Source organism: Diabrotica virgifera, chromosome 1 (assembly GCF_917563875.1).
Source record: "Diabrotica virgifera virgifera chromosome 1, PGI_DIABVI_V3a".
Classification (NCBI taxonomy): Eukaryota; Metazoa; Arthropoda; class Insecta; order Coleoptera; family Chrysomelidae; genus Diabrotica; species Diabrotica virgifera.
The window spans coordinates 318436668-318452114 of record NC_065443.1 but is presented as its reverse complement, the minus strand read 5'-3'; the positions used below and the strand labels follow the sequence as shown (position 1 = coordinate 318452114).

Below are 15447 nucleotides of genomic sequence, written 5' to 3'. Positions count from 1 at the left end.
TACGTAATTATATCAAGTCATGGGATAATTGGTCCATACTTTTTAGAGGAAAATGGCAGACGTGTAACTGTTAATTAGCAGCGATACAGAGAACTCATTGTAACACCTTTTTACCAAAATCTTCACCAGTTTTGCCGTGCTAGAAATTTACCATTCCGCTCACAGTGGTTTCAGCAATACGGAGCCACAGCGCATACTGCGGCAGAAACTTTAGCTTTGCTGCGACGCTACTTCCCATGGCGTCTTATATCAAGAGGAAGTGATTACCCCTATCCATCTAATTCACCCGATCTTACACCACCTGATGCGTATTTGTGGGGGATTATTAAAGAAAAGATTTACAGGGGTCCAATTCCGCATGATCTTAACACATTGAAAGATAATATTCGTCGAGTTATAAATGAAATTTCAAGTGATGTTTGTAAGGCAATGATTAACAATCTTCAAGAACGATATGAAAAATGTATTGTAATCCAAGGAGGACATACTTAACACATAATCTCTACTTATAAGTAATGTTAGCACTCTAGAGACATAAATTATAAATTATTTAATTGTTCAATTATATATTTCATTTTCGGTATACTTTATTTTGGGGCATACTGTAAAATAACGCACTTTCTGCGGATTTGTCCTACCCCATTTTACTAATATGTATATGCAATCTTAAGATTCGATTTTAGCAATAAAATAGCTGGTAAATAACTTTTCCCAAAAATTACATTTTTTCGATAATTTGCCCAGACTATCAACAAACGTTGTGGTGGTTGCATAGCTAATAAATCCAATAAACAACCAAAATTCTGAGCAGTGTCAAAATGAGAACGTTAATATCTCCAGTTGGAACTAATGTCGAAATTAATAAGAATCGCTATAAATTGCGACTGTGATGGCGGAGTCGAAATTAAATTGCGATCTCGAAATGAATTAGAATCAGGCCCCTGGATATTATTCTGTGATCCAAGTATTTTGTTTTTAAAGATGTTACAAATTTATCTAAGCGTTCCATAGTAACAATATATTTTTAAAAAAATCACTTTACCAATATTTCTCTTTTCTCGATTATTAGTTTTTATTGCTTAGTATATAAATTATTGTAATCAATGGGCCGGAATTGCAAACTATTTTGCATGTTTTTTGGGTCTCAAAATTGACATTGTCAGGAAAATTCAGCTTGTTCGGATGATTTTTAGAAGTAGACAACTGGACTATGTATAATTATTTCAGACTGAAACTGTTGTTTCTTATGTTTTAGTATAATCATTCACCAACTTCCAAGAGATAAAGACAAGCCCGAAGAAGACTGCTATCCAGCACCACTTATGACACCAACACAGCGGAAATTCCTGCGTTTATTGATCCAACTGGAACCGAAAAGGATAAACATTATTGAAAGGTTCTATTGTAGAATCCAATATTATGTATGTAGAAATGGTAAGTACCAACCATGTCTGAAATTCTTCTAGACTTTTATTTTCTTAAATGAATGTATGGAAAAAGAAAAGTACAGTATGCGGCAAAATAAACAGTACCTACTGAAATGAATATTGAAATCTTATTTATATATCTAATTTATATGATGTAGCCTTGCAAACATTATTTACGATGACGTACATTCCCGATAAAACAGATGTTAAAGATGCCCTCTGGCTAGTGGCGGATCCACGGGGAGGGAAAATGAGGAAATCCCCCCCCCCTAACAAGGTCCAAAATTAAAGAAAAAAAATTGTTCAAGTATAAAAATATATTAGCTGACATGAAACGGAAACCACAGAAAGACAAATTCAACCCAATAAATACGCCAGTTAGTAAAATTAATTAAACTTAATGCCTATAAGTTATTATCTATGTCTTTTATGTCATCTAAGTTTATTTTTTATGTCTTTTGGTTGGTTTTTCATTGGAAGTTCGCCCTGAGACAAATTTCCCCTCCCAAGGCAAATTTCTAGTTTCGCCACTGCCTCTGGCACGAAAAAATCTTTAATTCTAGTCCGCAATGCCGAAATGACAGACGGTGAATCTGTCTGACTCCTTCAGCATCTCCCATACGTACGCATCTGGTGGTGGCAACTCCCAAAATGACCACGCAGTATTCGAATAGACTCCCTGTCAGTCAGACAGCTGTCCCGTCCTACTGAAACCATTGTTGATTTTAAGGTTGGATCGTTTTCGTGACCTTTTCCGTATGACCGAAATAGTACTCCATCATAAAATTTTTTTCTGCAAAACAGAACAATTCTGAAGCACCTAACATTTTCACGATATTCACATAATATGTTATAATGACTTTCGGAAACCACTCGGTACTTTTCGGCGTCTGACAAATACAAATTTGAGGCATACAAATTTCAGTACTGTTTATTTTGCCGTGTACCGTATTTTAAAAGTATGTAAAATATTTAATTCCTAGCTGAGTGCTTTCGACCTACAAAGCCATCTGCAGAGCTATGGTCAAAATTTAAAACTACCACTACTACAGAGGGATCCCATTGGCGAAACAATTTTTATTAAAAAATTACAAATTCTTCCTCAGAAGTTAAAAAACTAGGATAGTTGTAGAAAAAACATCTAAGAAACAGCACATTAGAGACTTCACAAAAAAGATATTAAAAAGTTTTGTTCATGGTAAATGAAAAAAAAAATGGAGTCTGGAGGTGACTACCAAAACAAAAAAAAAACATAATATCTATGGGTAGAAACGGAGAACCTGAACCTGCAACAGGAGACAATTGTGAGCTGCAATGAAACGTATATCTGGGGGAAAAATAACGAGTACAGGACGAAACGAAGACAATATTAAAGAAAGGATAGTAAAGGGGAAACAGGTGATAGGAGCCCTGAATTCGGTACTGTGGAAAAAAATATAAGAACAGAAAATAAAAAACGAATTTACAACACAATATTAAAACCAGTGTTAACCTATGGAGCTGAAGTATGGCAATTAATTTTTGGAGGATATCAGCAAGAAGACCTAGACTAGAACACACAAGAAACGACGACATTAGACAACAAATGGAAATAGAAGGAACAATCATATGTGACATCGAAAAACAACAGCTAGTATGGTACGGACGCGTAAGACGAATGGATGAAAGAGTAATCCGCAAAATAGTGTTAGAATGGACCCCCGCAGAAAAAGAAAAACGACGAAGACGAGCAACTGCATGGATAAAGAGCATCTCCAAGGCAATATCGGAAAGAAATTTAAGAGATGAAGACTACCACAACAGAAAGGAGTGGCGATTAGGAACGAAAAGGCGTAGAATGGTATAAAACCGGTTTGATATAATAATGGGTTCATGGTATGTTCATGGAACATTTCCTTTTTGCTGACGTTTATGTGACCTCAACTCAGATTTGTCTTAAGCATCTTTTTAATAATTATAATGTTTTTAGATATATGTGTGAGAGTGGGCATTCCATTGACCCGGTTATTCATGGGATTATGTCGGCTTAAAGCAGACATTAACATGATGAGAACATTTTGCTGTGAAGCCTTCTACTACGCGGGAGAGGTTGCCATACCAATTTTTTTTACCGTTTTAACTTCATGGGCCGACGTTATACCCGTATATTCAGAGGTTGATGGTAAGTACATATTATATAACTACTATACCAATGTCTACAAGATACAGCGATGCGTGCGCCAATAACCGGCAAAATAATGCAATAGATGGAAAACATGTTAAGTTGTGAGATAGTACGAGGTAAAGCAAGTTCTTATACGTGGCTAGTTGACTTGAGTCGTAATTATACGTCATCATAGTTAATGGCAGCTAATCTGGAAAGCTCAACGTAGATAGGGCTAGTGTAGTTGGAGGTTACGTCAACTGTCCAAATATATATATTTCTAAGTAAATATTGCATTTATTTCGCTTTGTGAAATTAATTTGGGGAAATAAGGTGCCTCAATGTTGTCATGTACCTTTGTGCTCATCTAGAACATCAGGACAAAGGTTTCCCAAAGATAATCTGATGAGAAAAAAGTGAATTGTAGTAATAAGAAGAGATAAATATGTGCCGATAATAAATGCCCGTATCTGCAATAAACATTTTGTTGAAACCGATTACGTATTGCCCCTGAATTCGACTACAAAAACATAAATAGGTACCATTTATTTGTCTTTTATTTTTTTTTTAATTTATACACATTAAGATGTTCCATATTGTTTATAAATGGTATTTTTCAGCCAAGGCTGGAACCATATATTTGCCAAAAAACTCTTTGGCTTTCGGGATTATTTCATTATGAATTAAATCATTATTTCTACTTATATAAATACATCTCATATCTTTTGTTGTCCAGATGACAAAATCAGAGAACTCACAACTAGTGACTAACATCTGAGTTTGTATCACTTGATAATAGTAATTTAAATTAGATTTCAAACATAATTATTCATTTTTTATTTCTAAGTATGGTAAACTGTCCGAAGTAATCACTGAATTTGTTATTGAATAGGAACACTTAACTTCTAGCATAGTAGTTAGTGATCCCACAAGTCCTTCAGGAGAAGCAGCTCAAGGGATGGTCCAATGAAATGAAAAGTCCACATATAATGACATGGTTAGTGTTTGCCTCCTCATAGGCACCGATAGCCATTTTTCATATTTCTTACCCCAACCTGTTGCGCTAGAGCTTAAAGATTTTGGTCCAATAGTAAATTTACAAAAGAATTTATATTTTTCCTTTCTGTCATGTGAATAACTTTTTTCCAGTAATTCTTGCATTTCTTCTCAATTCGCTTTTCAGCTCAAAATCAGTCCAAGATCCGTATTTTCTGCATTTTCTGCCATAATTTATTAAATCGCAATAGTTCAAATAAAAATATCATAGAAGCTTAAAGAACTGTCAAAATGTGTTGACCCCCCAACTACACTAGCGCCGCCAAGCGGGAGCAATGGCGTACATCAATAATGGTAGACACAAACCATACATACAGTTGAGTCCGCGAGTCTTTACCCGTGCGTCATTAATACCTGGCGAGATAAAACACATACTTTTTATCTAGCTTCATTCTCTTCCACGCATGAGACTCGTAACAAACCAGCTGCCGTTTGTTATTAAGTAAAAACAGATGTTATTTTTGTGAACCATCTAGACTCAGTGCATTGAAAAGAGATAGGTACAAAAAAGACGATTCGGTATGTTTTCATATTTTAAGCAGAATTTGTTTGACGTTTCTGCTTTGTTTACTTTTGTGGCTGTCAATCAGTTGAATTTTTTGCGGTTTTTGTCGAATTTTTGCGTTTTGAAGTTTCTTTATATTACACAAACAGTTGTTTTCACAACTAATTTTATATTGGGCTTTGAAATTTTAAGGTAAATAATTATATTTTGGCAATTAATATTTAAAACATACAAAGCTAACGTCATTCACACAGTAAAGCAATGATTGTGTTTAGATTTCCGTCAAAGTGAATAAAATAACAAAAAGAAAATATGTTATTGAATTTTTTATAAATTGTTTATTTATTTATTAATCAATAATAATAAAAGAATTTATTAAACTACTTCAAATGTAGCTGTAATTCTGCACAAAAATTTTGAAGCAAAACTTACATTTGGCATTCTATATATTTGATAACGTCAAATTTTATAATAAAACCCGTAATCGGAACAGTAGCCATTCTCTGTCAGTTGTTGTTGCGTGAAATAGATTTCCGACTTATTTCGTATGCTTTAAATGATGACGCACGGGTAAAGACTCGCGGACTCAACTGTACTCATAGACGTTTCACGTAAATTGTCAAGGTCAAGACAGCAAATTAGTTACCATTCCAATCCAGAGATGTCGCTGTCAGTCAATTCTCTTGTCATATTTAACAACTGACAGTTGACAATTATAGTATATTATTCAACGAGCATGTAATGATGGCTATTACTCACGATGATGAAGTTTGCGACACGAGCCGTAGGCGAGTGTCGTAATTCATCAGAGTGAGTAATAGCCATTACATGCAAGTAGAATACTAATACTTTTTCTACGACCTTATTTATTTTAATTAGTAAAAAAATATAATTATCAACTACTCGAGATTAAAATTATAATTTACAAAAATAAATTTTGTTTATCAATAGTACACGGCTGAATACCTAATTGGTTGCTTACCGCTAGCAATGCTGCCTTTATATGTACCTATTGTAAAAGACACAACAAGAAATAAATAGTCAATTCAAGTTATATTCATTTCCGAAAAATTATAAGTATAAATTTGTACCTCCTGTCACTGTAATAAACAGGAAATGGCTATTGTCGATGGACGTATTTAAAAAGTTATAATGCAAATTTATATTTAACTATATATAATATAAGAATATTACTATATTATAATATGTTATACTTAAAATATATATCACAAAATAACTTTATAAAATAAACACAATATAAGTGTTAAATTCCAATAAACACAGCAAATACGCTAACGTCACTGTCATTGAAAATGGTAAACGTCAAAATTCATAATAGTAAACAAAGTATAAAAGTAAAAAATATACGGATGCATTGTTACAGTTAAAAATCCTTTAAAAAATGTCAAGGTTAATTATTGATATAAATAATTACAATAATTATTTTGTTAAATAAACAAGTAATTTTATTGTAAATAAATTTATTTGCAATTTATATAAGACTAATATTAAAAGTGATATTCGCCACTTGAACCTAATTTCAGCCCGTGAGTAATGACCCGTGAGTAATTTCAGCCCGTGGGTAATGAACTATTACTCACGGGTAAAGTAATAGGTGTTATTATCTATTCAAAAATAGCGAATAATGAGCACATTACTAAACGGTCGTAGAAAAAATTAATTTATTTACTTTTTATTTTACAGCTTGTGGCTTAATTGTTTTATTATAGTGGTGTTACATTTTTAATTAGATTTAATCACAATTTTAATCAATTGTATTAACCTCCTCTCTGTTTTCATGAGTAGAATTTTTAGTTTACATTGATCATCCCGTGTTGTGTTTCTCCACATTTAAAAAAAAAACAATATAATAGATCCTGAAACAGTTTATTCCAATAGACAAGTGTGTCATCAACATTTCGGGCCTATATATTTTTGAAAGTTTGTAAAAGATTATAAGGCATTTATCTAAACAAGCATCCTACAAGATTTCTTTCAAAAATTTTCATTCAGCTCAATATTACACATCAGTGCTTTCACGTGACACATGACAGTAATGTTTAGCATTTTGAAAATAAATTGGAATATTTGAAGTTTTCAGTAAAACCGTAAAACTATGATTTTTGGTTATATTGGTATTTCAGCCCCGATTACAACACTACCTACTAACAGAACTTTTAGACAATATTTTTAGTAGGTATTTTTTATGTAGATGGAACTTTTACGGTAATTTTAACTCATAGTATAATTATTGAATAAACCATTGAATTGTCTTTCTGTTGCTTTAATTTCCTGCGAAATTTCATTAAAAATCCCGCAAAATTTATAATTTGAAATTTCCACATAACTAAAATTTGTCAATTTAGTTCCCATTCCAATCAAGAGATGGCGTTAATTCGATCCGAAAGATTAACATGGTCGTGAAACGTCTATGAGTATGTATGGTTTGTGATAGTAGAAATGATTCTTGATCAATAATATTTAATTTTGGATTAAAAAAGTACTACTAATTACATTGTTTTTATTTACATTTGCTTTATTTTTATTGTCTTCAATCAGTTTTTAATTTATGCGAAATTAAAAAAATATTCGACGTCATACGTATCTGAAATCAATTTACTCTTAAGCTAACGTCTAAAGGTGGTAAATTATGATAGTGGTAATGTAAATTAATAGGTTTGTATCGATAATTTCCCACCTCTACTAATTTCATTTTTTTTATTACATAACGTATTGTTTTTCATCTTTTGCTTTAATTTGGCGGTTCTTAGCGCACTCGTAACTGTATAACTTACCGACATAACGTACTAATATAGATGATATAGGGTTTTTCATTAAAGTTGAGTCAGTTTCAAGTTTATACATAAATAAAAAAAAAAAGAGTGTGTGTACTTTGTACGCACGTAAGAAGTTATACTTCATTATATGATTTGAACGAAATCAATATACTTTAAACAGTTTCTCTACTACTTTCCAAAAATTTTTATTAAAACAATACCAAAAATTAAAAAAATAAAAGAATAAAACACACACAAACACATTGAAAAATGCCAGAAATGATTTGTGAACAATAATTGTTGCCAAAAATAATAAAATCTATCAAAAAAATTAAAAAATGATATAACTTGCATTGGGCTTGAACCTACTTCCCGTGTATCCCGCCGTCCGAGAGTTAAAGCTATTTCCAACTGCACCACCTTCGCGTATACGTCATGTGGGAATATACACAAACTGAACAATTTTTTGACATTTTGTTTATATGAATTTTTATTAGTTTGATTTTTGTCGAATTAAAATACAACAATATATAGAGTAACAAAACGATACATTAGATGAAAATTTGTAGAAAGTTTGTTCGTAATCAGATTATGTAAATTAAAGCATTGCCTACTAGGGGTATAGCATAGCAAGTACTAGGTAAGTACATTATATTTTTTACATTTTCCAAATAGGTATGAAGATAATTTTTTATTGGAATACAACTGAAACATTTAGAATTACGTACCTGTGGCTTTTCAAAACTATTTAAAAAGTCACTATAATTATAAATTTGATTTTATTTCTGTCCTCACAACAATAAAAACTAATATATTATACAACATTTTTGTTTACCGATAACCTCCATATTGAACAATTATTGACAGATCATTTCAACACCCAATCAGAGCCCGTATAAAGACTTATACAAAACTGTCGGTGTGCGCATGCGCGCAGATCAATATAAATTCACCCTCAATCTCAATCGCGCCTAAAGAAGTATAACTTCAAAAATGTTTACTAAAAACTTAATAACTGTCTGTTTTTTAGTATATCCCATGGCAAAGGTACTAGTTCAGTTAGTATATGAGATGAAAGTCAAAAAACTTTATTGCAACAGTTATGCATTAAGAGACTTACTGGATAAATACTACGGTTATCCCAAAGAAAGACGGGACTGTGACGAATTCTTCCAAGAAATTTATCAGCACTATTTAGGTAAGTATGTGTAGAGAACCATCCATCAGTTCTATGGCTCTACAGCCCAATTTGAGCCTTGACCGAATCTAACATCTCCATTTATTACAGTCTGTAGCCATTCTCCTCAACGATCGACTGCCAAGGAGATTTTTGCTTCCTCGTCCACATCTTCCTCCCAGTTTAGTGTATAACTATACAGGGTGTCCCCGATTCGTCATAAATTATACCACAGATTTTGGGGTCAAAAATAGGTTGATTGAACCTCACTTACCTATATGCAATAGTGCACACAAAAAAAGTTACAGGTTACAGCCCTTTGAAGTTACAAAATGAAAATCGATTTTTTTTCATATATCCAAAACTCTTAGAGATTTTTTATTGAAAATGGACATGTGGCATTCTTATGGTAGCAACATCTTAAAAAAAATTAAAGTGAAATTTGTGCACCCCATAAAAATTTTACGGGGGTTTTGTTCCCTTAAACCCGCAAACTTCTGTCTACGTTCCAATTAAATTATTATTGTGGCACCATTAGTTAAACACATTGTTTTTAAAACTTTTTTGTCTCTTAGTAGTTTTTCGATAAGCCAGTGTTTATCGAGATATTTTGAATATTTGTCGAATCCACCACATATTTGTATATGGTAAGTACGATTATAGAGACCTGTTAATAATCTGAAAATTTATTTATAATTTACATTTTTAGGCATATTTTGAAAAAGAAGCCACATCTCGATAAAGTGACTTATCAAAAAAAGAATAGGAGGCAAAAAAGGTTTAAAAACACTGTATTTAACTAATGGTACCACAATAATAGTTTAATTGGAACGTACACAAACATTTGGGTGGTTTAAAGGAACAAAACCCCTATAAAATTTTTATGTAAATATATTAAAAAAAGAAGCCGCATCTCGATAAAAACTCGCTTATCGAAAAAATACTAAGAAGCAAAAACGTTGTTTAACTAATGGTACCACAATGAGTTAATTGGAACGTACACAAAAGTTTGGGGGGATTTAAGGGAACAAAACCCCCATAAAATTTTTATGGGGTGGACAAATCTCACTATAATTTTGTTTTAAGATTTTCCTGCCATAAGAATAACACGACATGTCCATTTTCAATAAAAAATCTCTAATAGTTTTCGATATATTGAAAAAAATCGATTTTCATTTTGTAACTTTAAAGGGCTGAACTTTTTTATGAGCACATTTGTACTAAGGTAAGTTAGGTTCAATCGAACTATTTTTGACTCCATAATGTGTGGTATAATTTATGACCGATCTTTTCGGGACACCTTGTATATTGTTTGTAATGACTATTTGGTCTGAATTGATTTTGATAATCACCGATTATATTCTCTTCCTACTTTATAAATGGGCTAATGCCTGTTTTATTTCGGTTTTTAGCCTCAATTGACGTCTGCCATCTTTTCCTCGGTCGTCCCAATGATCTTCTTCCTTTTGGCGATTTGTCTCTTTTTATTCGTACTATTTTCTGGCATTCATTCTATGGGTTGATTTCGTTCTATTTTTCTTCTTTTGGTCCATATTTTTATTTCCCCTATTTCCTCACTTCTTACTCTGTCTTTTAGAGTTTGGTTTGTTATTTTTCGTAAGACTTTCATTTTTGCTGTTACACTTTATAATACTTTGTGTCGTTTTGTTTATTTTCATAGTCTGCGTTTAGGTTTTCTTCAAAGTAATATTTTCATCTCTTTACAATTTCTTTCTTCTCTGTTAGTAGTTCTCCGTCCTTGTCTTTGCATATCGTCAATTTTGGTCTAAATGACTGTGTGCTTTGGTGTCTGTTATTATACTCTAGAATTTCTCGTACTTATTCTTTCAAAGCCTCTCTTTTTCCACAAGGAAGAACTTCCTGTAGTTGGCTGTATACCATTAATTACAAGTGAAATTTAATAAAAAATTTTCTTCTTGGTAAAAGGTATATTAGTTTAAAAACCCTAAAGGGCTACAAACATATGAACAAAACGTTTTCGCTCTGTAACAAGAGCATCATCAGTGTTACCTAAAATAAGTATAACCACATTAATTAAGCAAATGTTAAAGTTAAAAGGATGACAAAGGTCAAGGCCTTTCAAAAAACAGACACAAGTCTTATATAAATGAAAACATCGAAAAATCCAAAGGATAGATAAAATTCCTAAGGATACGGCCGTAGGGCAACATATGACTCCTACATGTTGTAAGTGGATCACTCCCACACCTAGTTACCTTTTGATCCACTTACAACGTGTGGGAGTCATATGTTACCCTAGGGCCGTATCCTTAGGAATTTTATCCATCCTTTGGATTTTTCGATGTTTTCATTTATATAAGACTTTTGTCTGTTTTTTGAAAGGCTTTGACCTTTGTATTTTTTGGTTGGCTCACCATGTTCTTGTAAGTATAACTAAACTTTCCTTTTAGCTTGGTCATCATTTTAACTTTAACATTTGCTTAATTAATGTGGTTATACTTCTTTTAGGTAACACTGATGATGCTCTTGTTACAGAGCGAAAACGTTTTGTTCATATGTTTGTAGCCCTTTAGGGCTTTTTAAACTAATATACCTTTTACCAAGAAGAACATTTTTTATTAAATTTCACCTCTCTTTTTCCTTCTGCATATTCTAGTTGCTTGTATTCTCCTTTCGTTATTAATTTTTGTGTTTTCTGTAGTTTTGCATTCATTATCATACTATTCTGCATTCGTTTGTCTCTTGGCTTTTCCGACTGTTTCCTGTGCAGTTTCTTTTTTTCTGGTTCAATTAAGTTATATTTGAAGAGTATTTTGTGGTACATGCTTGTTTGTTTAAAAAAAGTCACTTAGACCTCTTTGGTTCTATTTTTTCTTTAGTTTTTTTTTAGAAAACAATGATTTCTCAATAAGAAAACATTATTTTAATAGTAAACATTATAAAAAATATTAATTATCATAGTCAGAGTAAATGTCAAGATCATTATTTTCTTTTTGGACATTTTCCTCGATTTTAGTTTCCGTCGAGGTCGTTGACTTACTTTCTGTTGCATTCGTTTTCTTTTTGGGTTGATAAGCCATATTTTGGTAAAAAGTATGATGAACTGGGGGAATAAAAGGCAACAGCTGAATAAGATTTTCCCACTTAGCATATGGAATTTCCAAAACTATACAGGGGTTGGTTTAAATTTTCCAGAGATAAATTTGGTATACGTACGTTAAATAATGAACACTTTTAAGATTGGAAAGCAAGTCAGTTATTTGGATGCCTCGTTGTATGGAAAACAAGGAATAAAAAGTTTTCATGTCTGTACTCAAACCACACGATTTCTCACCATTTTATTGGTCGCTTTTCCATGTCTTTTTTTGGACCACACATGTGTCTATAACGGTAAACAAAGTCGAGAAAATCATTTTGTTCCGTGGAGTATACTTGAAACTTTTTGGAAGTTTTCATTAATAAATCTGTCCAATGTTCTGGCATAAAAATGTTCTTTCTTCTAGGATAGCTTTCTTCTTTTTTCGATTCTAGCAAAAGAACGGTTGCATTCCATATACGAGTGTTCTGGCTCAAAAAATTTATGATGTATTATTTTCAAAGTAGTACTTTGAACCAAAAACAATCTAACAATGTTCTTATTACTTTTATTTGGCTACCACATTGGTCACTGTAACAAATCAGTTCTTCGACAGTTGGTGGCAAATCTTTCATGTACCGAAAAATAATTAATTAATAATAAGCAATGACTAAGTAAGGTGTAGCTTTACTTTAATAAGACATGATCCAAGTTCTTGGGATCCTCGTTGGCCAATGGTCTTATTTCATACATACATAAAGGATATTCCACTAATAAGATCATGGACACATGCAAAAACAACGTGGAATCAACAAGAACTGAAAATAATCAGCGGCATAACGGTCTAACCGCGCTTGGATCACTTTGCCACTACTGAAAATAGAACATCTGTAAACCTAATTTTTTCCCTTACCAAGAGATGGCGCAGAACGTTTAAAAATCAATTGGATCATTTTGCCAGCAAGTAATGTTTAGTTTTAACTTTCGATATATGCGCTTAACTCATTTTTTTAATATGTCACTTAGACCCTTTTGGTTTTTACCCCTTCAGTTGATCAGAGTCAGAGTTCGCCCCGCGATTCGTTCTGACATTAGCTATGTCTGTTGCCCATCTTTTTGAGATGAGGATGTGGTCAACTTGATTAGCTTCGTTGGTTCTTGGTATTTTCCACGTTCCTTGATGGATTTATTTTCTCTATAAGTTAGTACTGACAACTACATAATTATTTACTGTTTCTTATTATTTTTAGAAAACCCCTCCGATTCTACCGAGTATGCTATAAGAATGTACCTCAAGCACAAGGATAGACCTTGGGCATATAAGAAGTTGAATGAATTGTTCAAACCATTGATTTACAAGATACCGCCAGAAAATTCAAATTTTAAGGCGACCAACATTATATTAGTTGGCAAATTATTGAAATATTTCAACAGTGGTGTGGAATTTGACAAAAAATGTCTTGAAGAGATGAAGTTGTGGTTCGAAGGACTCTTGGAAGGTAAGTCGTGCATGTAATGAGTTAATTTACAAATTTTTACTTATGTGTTGATATACAGTTCTTTCTTATATCTAAATTGAGATAACTATCACCAAAATGGCATTTATATTATAGCGTTTATTTCCACTTTTATACACATACATACATAATCGTTGTTCTACTAGACGTGCATCTAGATTTTGATAAATTTTATCCATTCTTTTCTGTTCTTCGCCATTTGTGTTGCTTCTTTGCAAGATTTGCCCATATTTTGTAATATCTCTGCTGTGGTTGTTCCACTCTTTTATTTGCCTACACCTCTTCGGGTTTTGTCTAATAATTTAGCTTAACACTCGCTCTTTTCACTTGCCTGTTACTGTCCATTCGTGTTATATGACCCAACCATGCTAATTTTTTTCTTCTTTATTATGAAAATTAAGCGAAGAAACAGACGAACCACTCTGTGGTGCCACAAAGTAGCTTCCGATGATTAGCCGTAATAAATTAAACGTGCCATTCCAGACGAGCGACAGTGGCCAGCCACTGTCGCCGATCCTCGCTGCTAGTGGCGTCCTTTACAAAATCATTGGCGCTACAAAATCGCCTGTCTAAGCCACTTTGTGGCGCCACAGAGTAGCGCTGCAGAGTGGCTCTTCTGTTTCTGGGGTGACAGTTTAGTTTTCCTTGATATTTCTTTTTGAGGAATTCTCTATTTAGTGCCTGGAATAGTTTTCATATACTCTAGTCCTAGTCTGTTGTTGAAATCGTCTTCAGCAATCGTATTTTGTATCTTTCATATTTTTAATGCATTTTGTCCTGCATGTATTCTTTTCACAATTTCTAATTTTCAATGCTTCTCATGGTGGCATAATTTGTAAGCCCTCCCCCACGGGCGATAAATTCAGTTCTTTTTCTTCACTATATTTTCTTACCTTAGTAATGAAATCCACCTTTTTTTTTTCAACCAAATCCTTTGGAAACCCAAAGAATCTACATATCCCTCTTCCACTATATGTAGTGTATACAATCCGGGGCAAAGCACATTACCATTTTTATTATACAAAATACAATGGTTCACAGAAGTTCCTAATCTTTGCTTGGTGAATATCATTCAAAAACTATATTTCATAGAAATTTAAGGCCGAATTATGGTGGTATTATCTTAAAAATATATATTGCACTTAAGCAAAAAAAAACAGCAGAGGAAGCAAAATTTCAACTTTATAGAAATTTAAAAAAGCTTGAGATTGGGCAAATCCTGGCTTTTCAACCTGTGTTTACAAAGTGATAAATAATCACAGTGTGACAGTCTTGACGTCACACCGGCTGTCAGCCTTAAAATCTTAGTATTTGTCTATATTTGAACTATGTATGTATATGTATTATGTCAGGCATTTTCTACGATATCTAGTATACTATTTTAGCAAATTTCTAATAATGTATTAATACATTAGCACATAATTAATGGTAAAATTTGAAATAATCTCTTGTTTTTGTAAATTACACATAAAGCAAACTCATAAGATCGTCCCCCGTGACGTCAGAGAGTACCACGTGACCCAATAATCATAGTTAACGCTCCCGGCGGATAGCATACTATTTGTCATTTGTCTTTCTTTGTCCATTTCCTTCTCTAACTCACAAATTTTCGTTGTTTCTTCCCTTAGTTTATGTATTTTAATTATTTCCCTCCATTTATTATTCTTCTTTTCTGTGCTTTTTATTTACATTCCTTTGCTGTTTTTCATCTCTGCTGTTTCTAGCATTCTTTTTGTCATCTCTGTATAGGTCGTGTTTCTGCCGTGTATGTCATTGTTGGTGTGATG

General features: G+C 32.7%; 1 protein-coding gene across 3 annotated transcripts in view; it reads left to right on the top strand.

Moving 5' to 3' along the window:
* LOC114332647 (uncharacterized) overlaps positions 1–15447 on the top strand; it is a 29617-nt gene that overhangs the window by 11538 nt on the left and 2632 nt on the right. For all 3 annotated transcript variants that reach the window (XM_050653353.1, XM_050653357.1, XM_050653348.1), the window contains 4 exons: positions 1256–1434; positions 3397–3588; positions 8939–9106; positions 13394–13642. In XM_050653353.1, the coding sequence (XP_050509310.1) occupies positions 1256–1434; positions 3397–3588; positions 8939–9106; positions 13394–13642 (788 nt within the window). The remainder of the gene's footprint in view (positions 1–1255; positions 1435–3396; positions 3589–8938; positions 9107–13393; positions 13643–15447) is intronic.